The sequence below is a fragment of the Setaria viridis genome, chromosome 6 (genome assembly GCF_005286985.2).
Source record: "Setaria viridis chromosome 6, Setaria_viridis_v4.0, whole genome shotgun sequence".
Taxonomy (NCBI): domain Eukaryota; kingdom Viridiplantae; phylum Streptophyta; class Magnoliopsida; order Poales; family Poaceae; genus Setaria; species Setaria viridis.
The window spans coordinates 8329543-8343723 of record NC_048268.2 but is presented as its reverse complement, the minus strand read 5'-3'; the positions used below and the strand labels follow the sequence as shown (position 1 = coordinate 8343723).

Sequence of the window (14181 nt, the reverse complement as noted above, 5' to 3'; positions counted from 1 at the left end):
GCGGTGGGCAATTTGGTTGCAAATTAGGGGGTTATTTTAAATATTGTTTATAATGGCGTAAGTGGGTAATTTTGATGAAGATTAGGGGGTTACTTTAGTTTATTTTATATAATAGCAGAGGTGGGTAATTTATATATAGATTTAGGGGGGTTGCTTTAGGCTATTTTCATAATGGCATAGGTGGGTAATTTTTTAGAAAACATAATAGATTTAATGGCTATGATGATTTGAATCTATCGATTAATGATCAGATGTTTTGCTTTTTTGTGAGAATTTCTAGGATTTCTCTCTTTTTCTAGAGTGTCCACCTAGGAATTCTAGGTGGCTTCACCTGGAGGCTTTAAAAGGAGCCTCCAATTAGTAATAGTAAGATTTTTCACTTTTTGCCACACCTAAGTGTAGCCATGTGTGTTTTGGATATGTGTTTTGTTGAAACCTTACCATGAGCTATATTTGGCTTCCCAATTTAATTTCAACCACGCATATACTATATAATTAAATATGTATTTTTAATTATGTGGTTCGTGGTGACACAATCATGCATGTTTGAGTCGGTCTTTTGCATATTAATAATTACAAGAGTGTATAACTTAAAAGCATGCGGTGTTTACAATTTCTTACGACTAATTTAGATGCATATTTGCGAGATTACTTTAGCTTATTTTTAATAATGATAGATAAGGTCATTTAAATGTAGATTTAAGTTGTGTTATTATTGATAATTTATATACATGTGTTACTTTAGTTACTATCCATTAGGTAAAGCTGAGTGATTTTGAGGAAAGTATATCTAATGGATTATTATCAACTATGAAGGAGTCTCGGTGGTCAGATATTTTACTTTTTTTTAAGAATTTTGGAGATTTTCTGTTTTTTTCCTTGCACATCGAGGATTAGCATGGAGGTTCCAAAATGGATTTATAATTAGTAATAAAATAGTAAGACTAGTCTACCAACTTATGCTTCTGTTATGAGCTACATGTACACGTGTGCTACCGGGTTTTGATCTCTCTTTACATGCTTGAAGATGATCACTCCCGAAAGGTTCTTTGCTGCTTCACTGAAGAGCCCCTCTTATCTCCCTACAAAGTTTTTGAGTAACTGCCTGCCAACATTTGTCCATGCACGACGGTGGCACACTGCACACGTGCCAGAAGGCACCGCCGCGTGTGAGAAATTTTAAAGCATGACGACTAGAAAACCAACAAGGAAGCACGCGCGTGCGTGTGTTTGGCAACACCTGGCGTGTAATGCAGCCCTATTTGTTGAGAGAAGAAACCAAAACCGGCCTCATTACACTACAAGCAATCCGGCCGGCCAATACAAAGTACAAACATTTTTTGTGATAAAAATTAAACAGCACGGTGTATGCACCTCATGAAACTCCAAGAACAATGTACCAAGAGCTGTATTTGTACTCTAGATTTGGATCACATTGCTCAACAGAATTTAACTTCTCTAACAAAATGTAACCTTTTCTTCTAAGAAAAAGTCTAATATTTTCTCTTATTTTTGAGGATTTAATGATAAGATATTGTTGTGCTCCGAGCGAGAGCTTGTGTACACAAGCCATGCGTGTGCCTGGTCCACCGTGCGCCGACGTGTACCTGTGGGCCCGCACAGCCCCTACTACTACGGTTCATGGGTTTATAGAGAGCGAGCGGCACGCGGACCCAGCGACGGTTTCACTCCGGCCTCTTCGCCATCCTTGTGAGTTCTCTCGTCGCTTCCGCCTCGACGGTGTGCGCTCCCAGAGTTTGCGTTGCTTGCGCGAGCGGCGCCGCACGGGAACCGTGCCGGAGATGGCCGTGGGTGTGGGCGATGGCGTGGCGAGCCCACCGGCGATGTGGTGGGCGCCGGTGGTGGCGGCCGTCGTCGGCGCGTTGCTCCTCTTCTTCCTCCTCGACGCCGGGGCGCGGAGGCTCCACGGGTGGTACAGGGAGGCGGCGCTGGGCGCGGCGAGGCGGGCGCGGCTGCCGCCGGGGGAGATGGGCTGGCCCGTCGTCGGCGCCATGTGGGCCTTCCTCCGCGCCTTCAAGTCCGGCAAGCCCGACGCCTTCGTCGCCTCCTTCATCCGACGGTCAGTTTCCTCCATTCCAGTAACCGCCCTCTCCCTCCCTCCCTCTCTTTCTCTCTCTCGCCAATGCCAAAGCCATCCTCTATTCCTCTTCAGACAGGAGTTGCTATCCACACTCTACTCCTGACGAATTACTGCGAGATTGTTGCGGTTTGGTTTGGCCGCCAAGAACAACATTGTACATCAATTCCTGTTGGTGTTGGGGCATGAACGAAATGTTCTTGTCCTTGCAATATCTGTCTCTCTCCCTCTCTCTACAAGTCTACTGTAGTAGTGCAATCAAATGGATGCTTTTAGGTATGCACCAAAAGACATCCATCACCTGCAAGCACAAACAACAGGAGGGATGACTCTTCAACCTGTCCCCTGGACCTCAAACAGGCACACGTACACACAAAGTGTGGCTTCAAGATCATCATCTCTCTCCTTTTTATTTTCTCCAACCTGTTTCTGTCTTCAGTTCTCTGTGCGCCCTGATGACGCCACGATATCCTACTGCTACGCACGCCTGCATATCACCTCCAGCAGTCAGTGAATCACTTTCAACGATTCTGTCAGGCTGCTGCCGTAAGTTCAGAAACATGCACAGTCATCCAGTCAGTCAGTGATGGCTCGTCTGATCTGATCTGATCAGATGCATGGAGGAGGAGCTAGGGAATGCTTGCTGGCGCTGCCCCCACTGCCCAAAAGGAGATGTCTGACTGATTGATTTCCATTTCCAACACCTCCACCACTCTCCCATGCCTGCATTCAGAGCAGATTCCATCTTTGGCAATGGCCAAAACCTTCGTCGATAAATGCTAATGCCCTCTGCTCTGCTGATAACAAAACACCGGGTGATTGATATGCCCTGCTTGGCACCTACCCCATCGCGTCCCTGATTCCCCATCCATATGCTGTCAAAAAGGCAGCTGCTTTGCTTATCCTATCTATCCTTTTCCCTGTAAAAGAAAAGTTTTAATCTGTTGTTTGATCCATATGCTGTAGTGTAGGAATCGTCTTTGCTAGTAAGACAGGTGTTTGGTTTGGTGCCATCCAAATTTGTCTCTGTCGATTCTTCATTGTCGTCGACGGGCGTCGGTCCGTCCAAAGTGATTTCATAAATGATATGAATACTCAGGTGATCTGTTGAGTTTCAACTGATGGTGATTTGCTGAGCACTATTTAATTCATGCGCGAATATGTGCTGCGGCTCTCTTTGGGTAGTATCTGTGTTAAAAATGCAAATATTCTTCTTCAGAGCTTTGCCGCAATCTGTATGTTGTCTTTTGCCCTGAAAGGCTGAAACACTACAGAAATGAAGGCATTATGTGGAATGCATCTCGACAAGACTTAATATATTCTGCCTGCTGATTTACAAATCACCAGGGGGTGTGTGCGCCCCCCCCCCCCCCCCCCCCCCCTTTTCCCCAGGGATTGAAATTTCCAGTACAAAAATTTGAATTCAACCAATTTTTGAGAAATTCCTGTAACAAAGAAAACGAGTTCCTGGCTCTGCTAGCTCTTGCAATTCACTCATAACCTCATGTTTTGTGCAATGCTAATGAATGGTGAGCATCCAAGTATGATTTTCTGTGCAAAATGTTTGCATCTAGGACATGACCTGTTTCAGAATGCATGTTCGCAAGTTCGATCATTCTGGAGTCTGGTGTTGATCTTTGATCAGTACTCTGACGAGAGCTCATCAGTTGCCCTGACTCCTGATTTTTGGCAATTTGGCATGCAGGTTTGGCCGCACTGGCGTGTACCGAGCTTTCATGTTCAGCAGCCCGACGATCCTGGTGACGACGCCGGAGGCGTGCAAGCAGGTGCTCATGGACGACGACGGCTTCGTCACCGGGTGGCCCAAGGCCACGGTGGCGCTCATCGGGCCCAAGTCGTTCGTGGCCATGCCCTACGACGAGCACCGCCGCCTGCGCAAGCTCACCGCCGCGCCCATCAACGGCTTCGACGCGCTCACCGCGTACCTTCCCTTCATCGACCGCACCGTGACGTCGTCCCTGCGCGCGTGGTCCGGCGAGTGCGCCGACGGCGGTGAGGTCGAGTTCCTGACGGAGCTCCGCCGGATGACGTTCAAGATCATCGTGCAGATCTTCCTGGGCGGCGCCGACGACGCCACCATGCACGCGCTGGAGCGGAGCTACACGGACCTCAACTACGGGATGCGCGCCATGGCCATCAACCTGCCCGGGTTCGCGTACCGGCGGGCGCTGGGGGCTCGCCGGAGGCTGGTCTCCGTGCTGCAGGGCGTGCTGGACGAGAGGCGGGCGGCGACGGCCAAGGGGTTCACGCGGTCCAGCAGCGTGGACATGATGGACCGGCTGATCGAGGTGGAGGACGAGCACGGGCGGAGGCTGGACGACGACGAGATCATCGACATCCTCATCATGTACCTCAACGCCGGCCACGAGTCCTCCGGCCACATCACCATGTGGGCCACCGTGTTCCTGCAGGAGAATCCCGACATCTTTGCAAAGGCCAAGGTATGCCGTACTGGATTTATAATCGTGCTGAAAAAGGTTGAATCTTTTCAGCTCAGACGACATTATTTGGAGATCAGTTTGGTTGATGCGGCTTCTTTTCTTCCAGGCAGAGCAGGAGGCGATCATGAGGAGCATTCCACCGACGCAGCAGGGGCTGACGCTGAGGGACTTCAGGAAGATGGGGTACCTCTCACAGGTAACGTTTTCTTTGTAGCAAATTAAATGCATTATATTCAGCTCACGCAGCAGTGACTTTGAGCGCACCAGATTCCATTCTTTGACAGTACAATGCAACCAACCAGCAACATTATACTGTACTGATGAACTCCTATGTATCTGAAGGTGATCGACGAGACGCTGCGGTTCGTCAACATCTCGTTCGTGTCCTTCCGTCAGGCGACCAAAGATGTCTTTGTGAACGGTGAGTTTCAGAATTAGCCTCACATTTTTGTATCTGGAATCCACTGAAACACCGTGTGCATTTTTCTAACAGGGTACCTGATCCCCAAGGGCTGGAAGGTTCAGCTGTGGTACCGGAGCGTGCACATGGACCCTCAAGTGTACCCTGACCCCAAGAAGTTCAACCCTTCAAGATGGGAGGTACTGTACCAGCAGCAACAGAGACACTGTTGCCATTCTGAATAAATCGATCCTAGAAGCATCACCAATCAGATCATGGCCTGATGAAGCTCAAACAATCTTCATACTCTTGTTTCCTTTCAGGGCCACTCGCCGAGAGCCGGCACATTCCTCCCCTTCGGCCTCGGCGCAAGGCTCTGCCCCGGCAACGATCTCGCCAAGCTGGAGATCTCCGTCTTCCTCCACCATTTCCTCCTCGGTTACAGGTAACTTCTTTCATTCAGGGTTTACCGTTTAGATGAAGAAACTACAGGTGTTTTTTTTTTGGCTTTGTTCATATGACACCTTATCTGAATAATGCATGTTTCTCTTAAATGATTTGTTGGGCTTTGCTTTGGCAGGCTGACGAGGACGAACCCCAGCTGCCGGGTGAGGTACCTGCCCCACCCCAGGCCGGTGGACAACTGCTTGGCCAAGATCACCAGAGTTTCAGACGAGTACTGAATTCTGATGAAGCATAGCTAGTTGCTGGGGTCGAAAAAGGGCCAAACTATTGTCGGCGATCTGTGCAAAAAATAAAACAAGCAAGAAATGAAGTGTTACATGACATGTTCTGTGCTTCAGCAATGTGCCTCTCTGCCCCTGTATGTTGTTGCTCGGCTAGCTGTTTCGCTGCTCTTCTTAATCACCATCCCCACCTGAAATTTTATTTTAAAAGAAACTACGTAGGATGCAGGAGCCAAAATGCAAAATCAAAGGTTAGGACCAAATTTTCAAGAGGAAAAGGAACTATGCTTTGTGAAAATACTATGATTGTCCCAATGACACGTGGGACCCTACCCTCACTTGAGAGAGATCAGAATCAATTGGCATCTAACAAATGCTACAATGAATCAATGATACTAGACAAGGGACATGAGAGGAGTTTTGACAGTTTTCTAATTTCCCCAACAATATATCAATGGATCAAGAGGAAGAAACGGTGCAGCACATTCTTACCAACGCTAGCATAGTTCCAATAAGGAATGAAAAGAGCTTCGCTGATTGGTGAATAAATCATATAAAAAAAGTAAGGAAAGCCCAAAGAAAAGGATTTTACTTACTAGCAACAAAGGGAATTTTTGATGGGGGCAGCCCTTCTTTGCAAGCAGCACATCAGTTCTTCAAAGTTGAGGCTTTGCAACCTTGCCGGTCAAGAGGAGGGTCCAGCGAGAGGTTTTTAGTTTAGATCCGTGGGGTGTTCCTTTGCGAGGAAATGAGACTGTTTCACCAGCAGCTGCAGCTGCAGCTGCACAGTCCAGCTGCTCGGCTGTAGCTCAAGCACCAGTTGCTTCACAGCCAGTTGATCAGCTGATACTCCATGTCAAAAAATTGGATGCAGCTTAGCAGCTGTAGCTGCTGCTACAAGCAGCTGCAGGCTTGCAGCAGCACTGTAGTCGCTTCAGGCTTTCTGCCGCAGCCTCAGCTGCAGCTCAGCCACAGCAATCACTTCCGAGCACCCATTATAAAAATACGGGCCTGGAGGTCGTGCCGCAGGGAGGCGGCGAGGCCGAGGAGCGCGAGCGCTAAGCCCGGGGAGGACTCCGCGGAGCAGAGGATCTGCTCAGCGGCGCGGCGAGTGGCGGCGTCGAGGGAGAGGGACTGCGCGAACCAGCCCGCGAGGGCGTCGAGCTTCTCCGGGGCACCTCCATTCCGCGCCGCCGCGGCTCGGGGTCATCCGGGCGGGAGGGGGACGGCTAGGGCTTATGGTTCGCCTTCGCGAGCTGGGTGTCAAATGGTGCGGCCGCCGGTGGTGGCTGCGGTGTCTGATGGTGGCGTGCGGCGGCGGAGGCTGCGGCGGTCGTGAATCGGAGCGGAGACGAACAACGGAGTGCGCCGAGCTGTTTGGGCCTTTTGATGGGCCGTTCCTTCAGTTAGTTTGTGGGCCAAACTAGCAACGGGAAAATTATTAATGGGCTTGAACCGTTTGCGATTTTCCTTTAAGGCCTTGGGCCGATAGCCTTTGGGAGAAGGAGAAATGCTCTAAAAAATTGCTATCTTCCTTGATAAGATCACCAAACTATTGGGAGAGAAAATGAAAAAAAAAATTAAAAATGTGAAGTGAAAGCAGAACAATATGATATCGTGCAAAATGCCAGAGAGACAAGCAGGAATCAAGCAAGAAGAACATTACAGGATTATTACAACCACTAGTTTCCTATGAGAAAAAAACCCACAATTTTCTTATGCCATGGGCTTCTCCAACAGCGCCGAGACGTACCACTGGTCCTTCTCCTTCCCCCGGCCGGTGTTCCACCGGAGCTTCTTGAACCCGACGCGACCAAGCATTGGCGCCACCGTCGCGTTGAGCTGCGCCCCGGGGCAGGGGAAGTGGTCGAGCCAGAACAGGCCCCCGGGCCTCAGCACCCTGTACACGTCGAACAGCGCGAACTCCAGCATCACGTCGGCGGGGACCCTCGATCCGCCGCCGTCGCCGAGGCCACCCGCCGCCGCGTGCACGATGTCGAGCGTGCGGTCGAAGAAGGGCAGCCGGTGCGCGGCGGTGACGTGCACGGAGACGAGCCCCCGCGACGCGACGAAGCTGTTGAGCGGCGCGGCGGCGCTCACGGCCGCGGTCACCACGGTGACCCCGTGATCCAGCATCCGCGCCGCGAACGTGCCGGGGGAGTAGGAGGACCTGCCGCCGGCGAGGTCGAGGCCGACGCGCACCGTGCCGTTGGGGCGGGTCGCGAGCACGGTGGCGATGGAGTAGGACAGCGCGCCGTCGTCGCGCGCCCACCGGGCCTTCTCCCGGCCGACGCGGCGGAGGTCGACGCCGCGGGAGCTCGCCAGGCACGAGTAGTTCTTGCACGGGTAGTACGCGTCCCAGAGCACGCTGGTGTCCGGTGGCGTGACCCAGAGGCTCGTCGGCAGCGGCGACGGTTGCCGGTACCCCTTGGGCGACGGCGCGCGGCACCGGCGCCGCGTTAGGGGCTCGCAACCGCTGCGCATCAGCCGGTGCGCCAGCGCCTCGTCGGACGGGCACTCCCCACCGGGAGTGTAGTTCATGTATCGCTCGAGGTCGTCCTGGACGCGGACGCACCCGTGGCCCAGAGCCGGGAACACCGCCGTCGCCGCCTCGCCGGTGGCGTTCCGGCCGTGTCCGGCGGTCATGGACGTGTTATGTGGTCCGACGGCCAGCTTCAGCTCGCCGGAGGGCTCTCGCTTCCATCCGCCGGCGATGGCGACGATGTCCGCGGCGTCCCGCGCGGCCATGGCGTCGAGCAGGGTGCGGAGGAGCTCGTTGGCGGTGCCGACGCGGGCGTAGAGTCCCGCGAGCTCGGCGCGGCTGGCGGCGAGGTCGGCCTGCGTGGCGTTGAGGTCGGCGAGGAGCGCGGCAGAGCCGTCCCAGAGGCGGATGGTGGAGGGCTTGTAGCGGCGGAGGAGGGAGGGGCCGGCGCCCGAGGAGACGACGATGGAGACGGTGTTGGTGAGCAGGAACATGAGCAGCGTGACCGCCGTCGTGCTGCAGTACCACCGCCGCCGCCTGGGCTGCGGCGGCGGCTTGTTCTTCCCGTTCCCGTCGAGGAGGTCGGCGGCCTCCATGGTACGATCCCTTTCGCTCGCCGACGCGCTGCTGCTCTGGACCAGAGATCACCAGACAATGCAGCTAGAATGGAGGCGGCGTGAAGCCGTGTGTGGCTTCTTCGTCCGGATCGTAGGAAGCTACGGCGGCTAGCTTACGACGCGGAAAAGGGATAGCTGGAGTAGATTGCACTCCGGCTTTGGAGGTCTGTGCTGCCTTGGGCTCCGAGATGCGAGTGCTTGCACGCAAAGTGCACGACGACCTCAGCAGTCAGTGATGGAGTGATCGGCGGCGCTGCTGGACGTGGCGAGGCCGAGCAGCGCACGGACGGCCCAGCCCAACATGTGGGAGGCTAGGGATGGTGGTCTTGCGGCAACTGCTGCTACTCTACCTACGCAGCGCGCGGCAGCCCGGCGCCCCGCGAAGTCAATGATGGGCTCGTCGGCCGGACAGTAGTGGAGTGGGCCTTTCGTACACAAGTGTGGATTTCCGGGTAGAAAAAACCCAGCGCCCCGCAGGCCGGTAGGCCTCGTCGAGGAGAAGTTGTTTTTTTTATAGAAGTTTTGCCAGGTGTTTAGTTGCCGCACTGGTAACGTAACGCGACTGTAAATGAATCACGGGAGCATTTGAGGTGGGATCGCTGTTTACAGGATTTGTTTGTTTGGACAATGTAATGGTATTAGATACCGTTACAACTATTTGGTTTGCAACTCATGTATTGGAAGATAATTTTCAAATTTAACAACTATTCATGAGACCAGACATAGCAACTAGCATATCTCTATATGCTGTAGCATATAATACAAGGAGGTTTAACTAATGCAAATTTGCAGCCTCATGATGTAAAAAGGTATTCAACATAGACTGAAAGCTAACCAAGGAGACAGGTAAAATGAGACACTTCAAACGGAAGACAGCAAGCATGATCAGCTAACCAAGGAGACATAGGTAAAATGAGACACTTCAAACGGAAGACAGCAAGTATAATCAGCACCCTTTTGAACTTTAGATTCGTTGTCGCTTGATTACCGATCTAGTTCCACCTTCTATCTTCTTCTCTCATCTACAAAAATGGTGACAAGTTAAGGTACGAGGTGTTATTTTTTTCTGAAAATAATGGTATATCGATTCATCAACAATGTTCAACAAGATGTACTTCCATTATCATTAGTTGATTGAATATTTCTGCCCAAGATTAGCATCCTTAAATTGCAAACATACAACTACATATATTAGAATATATTGGAATGATATAACTGTAATCTTGACTGAATTCTTGTGAAAGAACAAGCATCTGAATTATGGTAGTAAATAAACATCCGAAACAAGATAGCAAAGTGACACATATCACTAAACATATCACTAAGCAACTGGTCATGGGAACAGATATCATAGTTCTTTACTACTTCTCTGAGAAGCATCAGCTAAAGAATTGTGAATGACATTGCTGTAGGATCAGCTCTTGAATGCAAAGCATGCACTGAATATTTGTCTAGGCTTAAGGATTGTTTTTTTTGGAAAATAGCGATTATCTTTGTGCCGAACCGAGTAACACCATTGACCTTCAATAAGTTAAACAGAATCTCACCATGGCAAACTGTTTTGCTGACATCACTAATCATATCTCGTGCCTATTTAGCCAGGGCTAGGAGAAACTATTACGAGTAATACTATAGGAAACATGTGTCTGCAATGTTATCTATTTTTATTGAAGTGCCGAGTGCTGAGAGAGAATGTAACTTGCTTTAATTCGGTCAAACAAAGATGCATGAGCTATCCTTACATTAACCAATGGGGAGCTACCGTTATCCCGATTTCACTCACAATACGAAAACAAAGCATACTATGGTACTACCAGTGGCTCTCAGCTGACCATATCAAGCATGTTTAGTTTAATCATGAGGGATATGGGTACCCTATGGGTCCCCACCGACCAGGATACTGGCCAGATCTGACAAGTAGGCTCGTCCGGGCGATTCAAATCAGCCCAAATATTGTAGTATTGTAATCTGACTCAAATTGCCTTCCATGTAACAACCAAGTAGATTAGATTCAAACCGACATGTAACCCTAGGTTGTCAGCCTATATAAGGCGGCCGGGGGCGCCTCCCGAGGACATAGAAATTCTCAAGCAATACAAGCCACCAAGCATACAGGACGTAGGGTATTACTCTCCGAAGGTCCGAACTTGTTTAAAACCCTTGTGTCCCTTGTATTCTCGCGATCACCTTCGAGTTCTTGGTTTCACAATCACCTCCACCTACAAATCAACCACTTGGGTAACCCCCTGGTGGACTGCCGGGCTTATAAGTCTGACAGTTGGCGCGCCATGTAGGGGTGATTGTGGGATCCTCCCTAGTGGGCTCGATGGCATCCCGCCCCGACGTTGTCTTCCATGAGAGCATGAAGGACTACCTCGCCAACCCGATCCAGCTTCGCTTCGGGACCATGCCGACAGATTTCAATCCCGCTGCCTCTTTCGACTCGGCACCTTCCGTTGACTTGACGTCCACCGCCAGCTCAGCTTTTGTCATATCTGCTCCGACGAGAAAAAAGAAAAAAGAACAACCTAACATCTAATTTACCAACAAAGATCTATTCCTCTATTATGAAGTATCTTGACACACAAGTATACGAGTTCAGTTGTACTAGATTGCAAATTAACATCTATAATTGGAGCAGTGATGCAAAATTAGGAATCTGATTCAAGTCAAGGACAAGAAGTGATTAACTGCACACTGTATTCATGAACAGAAGCAAAAAAATCAGAATTAATTGTAAAGAACATACAATCCATAGATCCATCTCGAGTTATCAACCACATCATCAACAATACATTGATTCAAGAAATCGATCGACACAAAACTAGATCAAATAAGGGGAATTCAGAGTCATCGAAGAAAGAGGAGGATATCTTACTTGAGGAGGAAGATAGGCAAAACTCACCAAGGGAGGAGTATTTGTGGTGCACGTTGATCTTCCTGTCAGTAAAACGGATGGCGGATGAGCTCCTCCTCCCGTCCCTGTGCTTCCTTTCCCTCGGATCTTTCTACAGCCTTTGAAAAAGAACCGAGGCTAGGGTTAGGGTTATGAGAGAAACTTCTCTGGGTATGTGGACGAGGAAGAGAGGGAGTGAGAGGGGGAAGGAGCAAGGGCTCACCATGGTGCGTGTGGTCGCCAACGAAGCTGCTCGTGCGGAGGAGTAGCAAGGGCAACGCACGGGCGGAGGAGCAGCATCTGGGGAAAAGAGAGGGACAATATAATGGGAAAAGAAAGGGGCGGCATCGGGGAGCGGTATCGCAATGCGATACCGGGTAGGGAGGGACGTAATGGGACTGTAATTGGGCCGATATCTGATTACGGGTAATTAAATTACAGAGGAGGTTGAAACAAACATACGTAACGGTATCGCTTAACGCCTGTAAATTGATTACGTTACATCTTCACGAACCAAACATCTCCTTTAGTGTTGGATTCCCTGCAGTCGACACACGCGCATTGTTCATATGGGGATCGTATAACAGTAGTATATACTATTCAAAGCATTGCTATTTGCTAGCAAGGTCGTACACGTAGGTTGACAGCACGCAATGCAAATAAGAGCAAGACCAATAAAAGAGACAAGCACTTATCTCTAAGAATTGACACATTTAGACAAGCATGTATACAACAACTTGTTTCTTGGTACATCGCATTAAATTTTTTAATCTTTCCCTGGCCCACCACCAATCCCACCCACCGGTCATCTCTCTCACAACCATCCTTGCATGCACACGCACGGGACCCATGACCTGCATCGGAACTCGTTGCGCTGATCGACGGATGTAGCGCCCCCTTCACTCTCCGACCCTCTCTCTACCATGTCAGCAGCAGTGCTGACGTGCTTGGCGTATGTGGGCCTGCTCTAAGCGGACGGCGGCAGCTGCTGCAGGCCGCGCATGCAGAGTAAAAAAGAAAATGACGGAGCTAGTAAACGAGGCGAGCTAGCTAGGCACGCGTGGCAGCGGCGGCGCGTGCACCAACTGGACCGCCACACTTGATGGACTCTCCAGCGATCACCAGCTTGACCGGCCGGTCGGCCCGTCAAGCGCGTCGCGACCGCGGCCAGTTCGTTCGTGATCAAGGTCGTCGGTGGTGACCGGAGGATCGAACGAAAAGGTGAAAAGCTAAATCTCATACCCGGCCGAGCATTTTGGTGTCCCTGACATCCGAATTTTCTCTTCATGCTACTCAACTCATCTTATTTATCTCTAAAGAGGTTTGGTGAGCTCAGAGGTTAGGGTTTTCAATGGGGAACGAACTTAGAAGCTTACTAAAGCCGGAAAATGTGATACCACGATCAATGGAGGGGGGCTGGGGCTCACCACCAGAGTCGTCTCCGGTGTCGAGGAAGGTGTAGGGAAGTTGCTCGGTGGCGGTAGGCGAGCTACACACGTGTGCCTTGGAGAGGATAGTGTTGAGGAAGGGGATAAATCTGCACCATTGGATCGAATGTATGGATGGCTATAAATTCGAGTGTGAATTAGGCAAAAAATACTACTCGAGTGGGCTCTACACAGCCTCATCGAAAAACCTACTCCAATAGTCCAACTCACAATGTGTTAACTTTTTAGTGAAGCACATATCTTCCTTGGTTGAGAAAAATAATCGGATACAGTCAATATGATCCCCAACCATCGAATCCATCAGATAGTATTTTTTCTTTACCTCTTTTTTTTGGCCCCACGCCACACCCACTCACCGAGCACCACCCCAGCCTCCCTCTAGCCCCCCTGCCCCCCAGATTTGCAAGTGAGTTGCAGCCCATATTAAGAAATCTTACGTATTGAGTTTCTAATGAGCATCCCCACAACAACTTTGACATACGTTGTAATTGGGTTCAAGAGAAGGAAAAATCCCCTTGAAATGGAGAGAAGGAGGGAGAAGATAGGGAGAAGAAGGTGATTGGGGATAAGATCTTGGAAGAAAGTTAGAAAGATCCGTTCTCAGGGTCGCGTGAGGCTTCAGATCCGCAATACTGTTGCCTTTAATCGATTGTTTGCCCCCAAATATTTATGTTGTTGTCTAAGATGGTAAAGTATTGATGTATATGACCTTGTAGTGCTATCTGGATATTTGGGTGGCTGCTTGGTCCTGTGGGTTTTACCGCGATTTTGGGGTTTCTACGTTGAAATTGGTGTCTTATGGTCAATGCATGTGTTGTTGTTGTGATTATCTCTATGATGCATATGTTTCCTTCTTTGATTATGTTGCGACAATCTTAGGCTGATTTTGGTGCTTGTTGAAATTAATGTCCTTCCACTATCAGTGACAAGCTGTCGTAGTGTGGTTATCCCAACAGCCTAACAGAACCCTGAATATAATCCAAGTCTCCTCCTGAATATGTGTGTGTGTGGAGTATACTCTATGGTCGGCCATAGAATAGCTTATTCTGTGGCCAGCCCATCCAACGCACTAGAATGGTTATAGTACTTAAT

General features: G+C 50.0%; 2 protein-coding genes across 2 annotated transcripts; one reads left to right on the top strand and one right to left on the bottom strand.

The window, feature by feature from the left end:
* The first annotated feature begins 1664 nt into the window (after window positions 1-1664).
* LOC117859799 (ent-kaurenoic acid oxidase) lies at window positions 1665-5762 on the top strand. The gene is made up of 7 exons (XM_034742979.2): window positions 1665-2080; window positions 3804-4560; window positions 4667-4756; window positions 4903-4981; window positions 5054-5160; window positions 5284-5405; window positions 5541-5762. Exons 1-7 carry the CDS (start codon window positions 1803-1805, stop codon window positions 5641-5643), a joined length of 1536 nt encoding a protein of 511 aa, XP_034598870.1. The 5' UTR covers window positions 1665-1802; the 3' UTR covers window positions 5644-5762.
* Window positions 5763-7235: 1473 nt separating this feature from the next.
* LOC117861728 (probable methyltransferase At1g29790) lies at window positions 7236-9225 on the bottom strand. Its single transcript, XM_034745275.2, has one exon. It carries the CDS (start codon window positions 8722-8724, stop codon window positions 7363-7365), a length of 1362 nt encoding a protein of 453 aa, XP_034601166.1. The 5' UTR covers window positions 8725-9225; the 3' UTR covers window positions 7236-7362.
* Between the last annotated feature and the right edge of the window lie 4956 nt (window positions 9226-14181).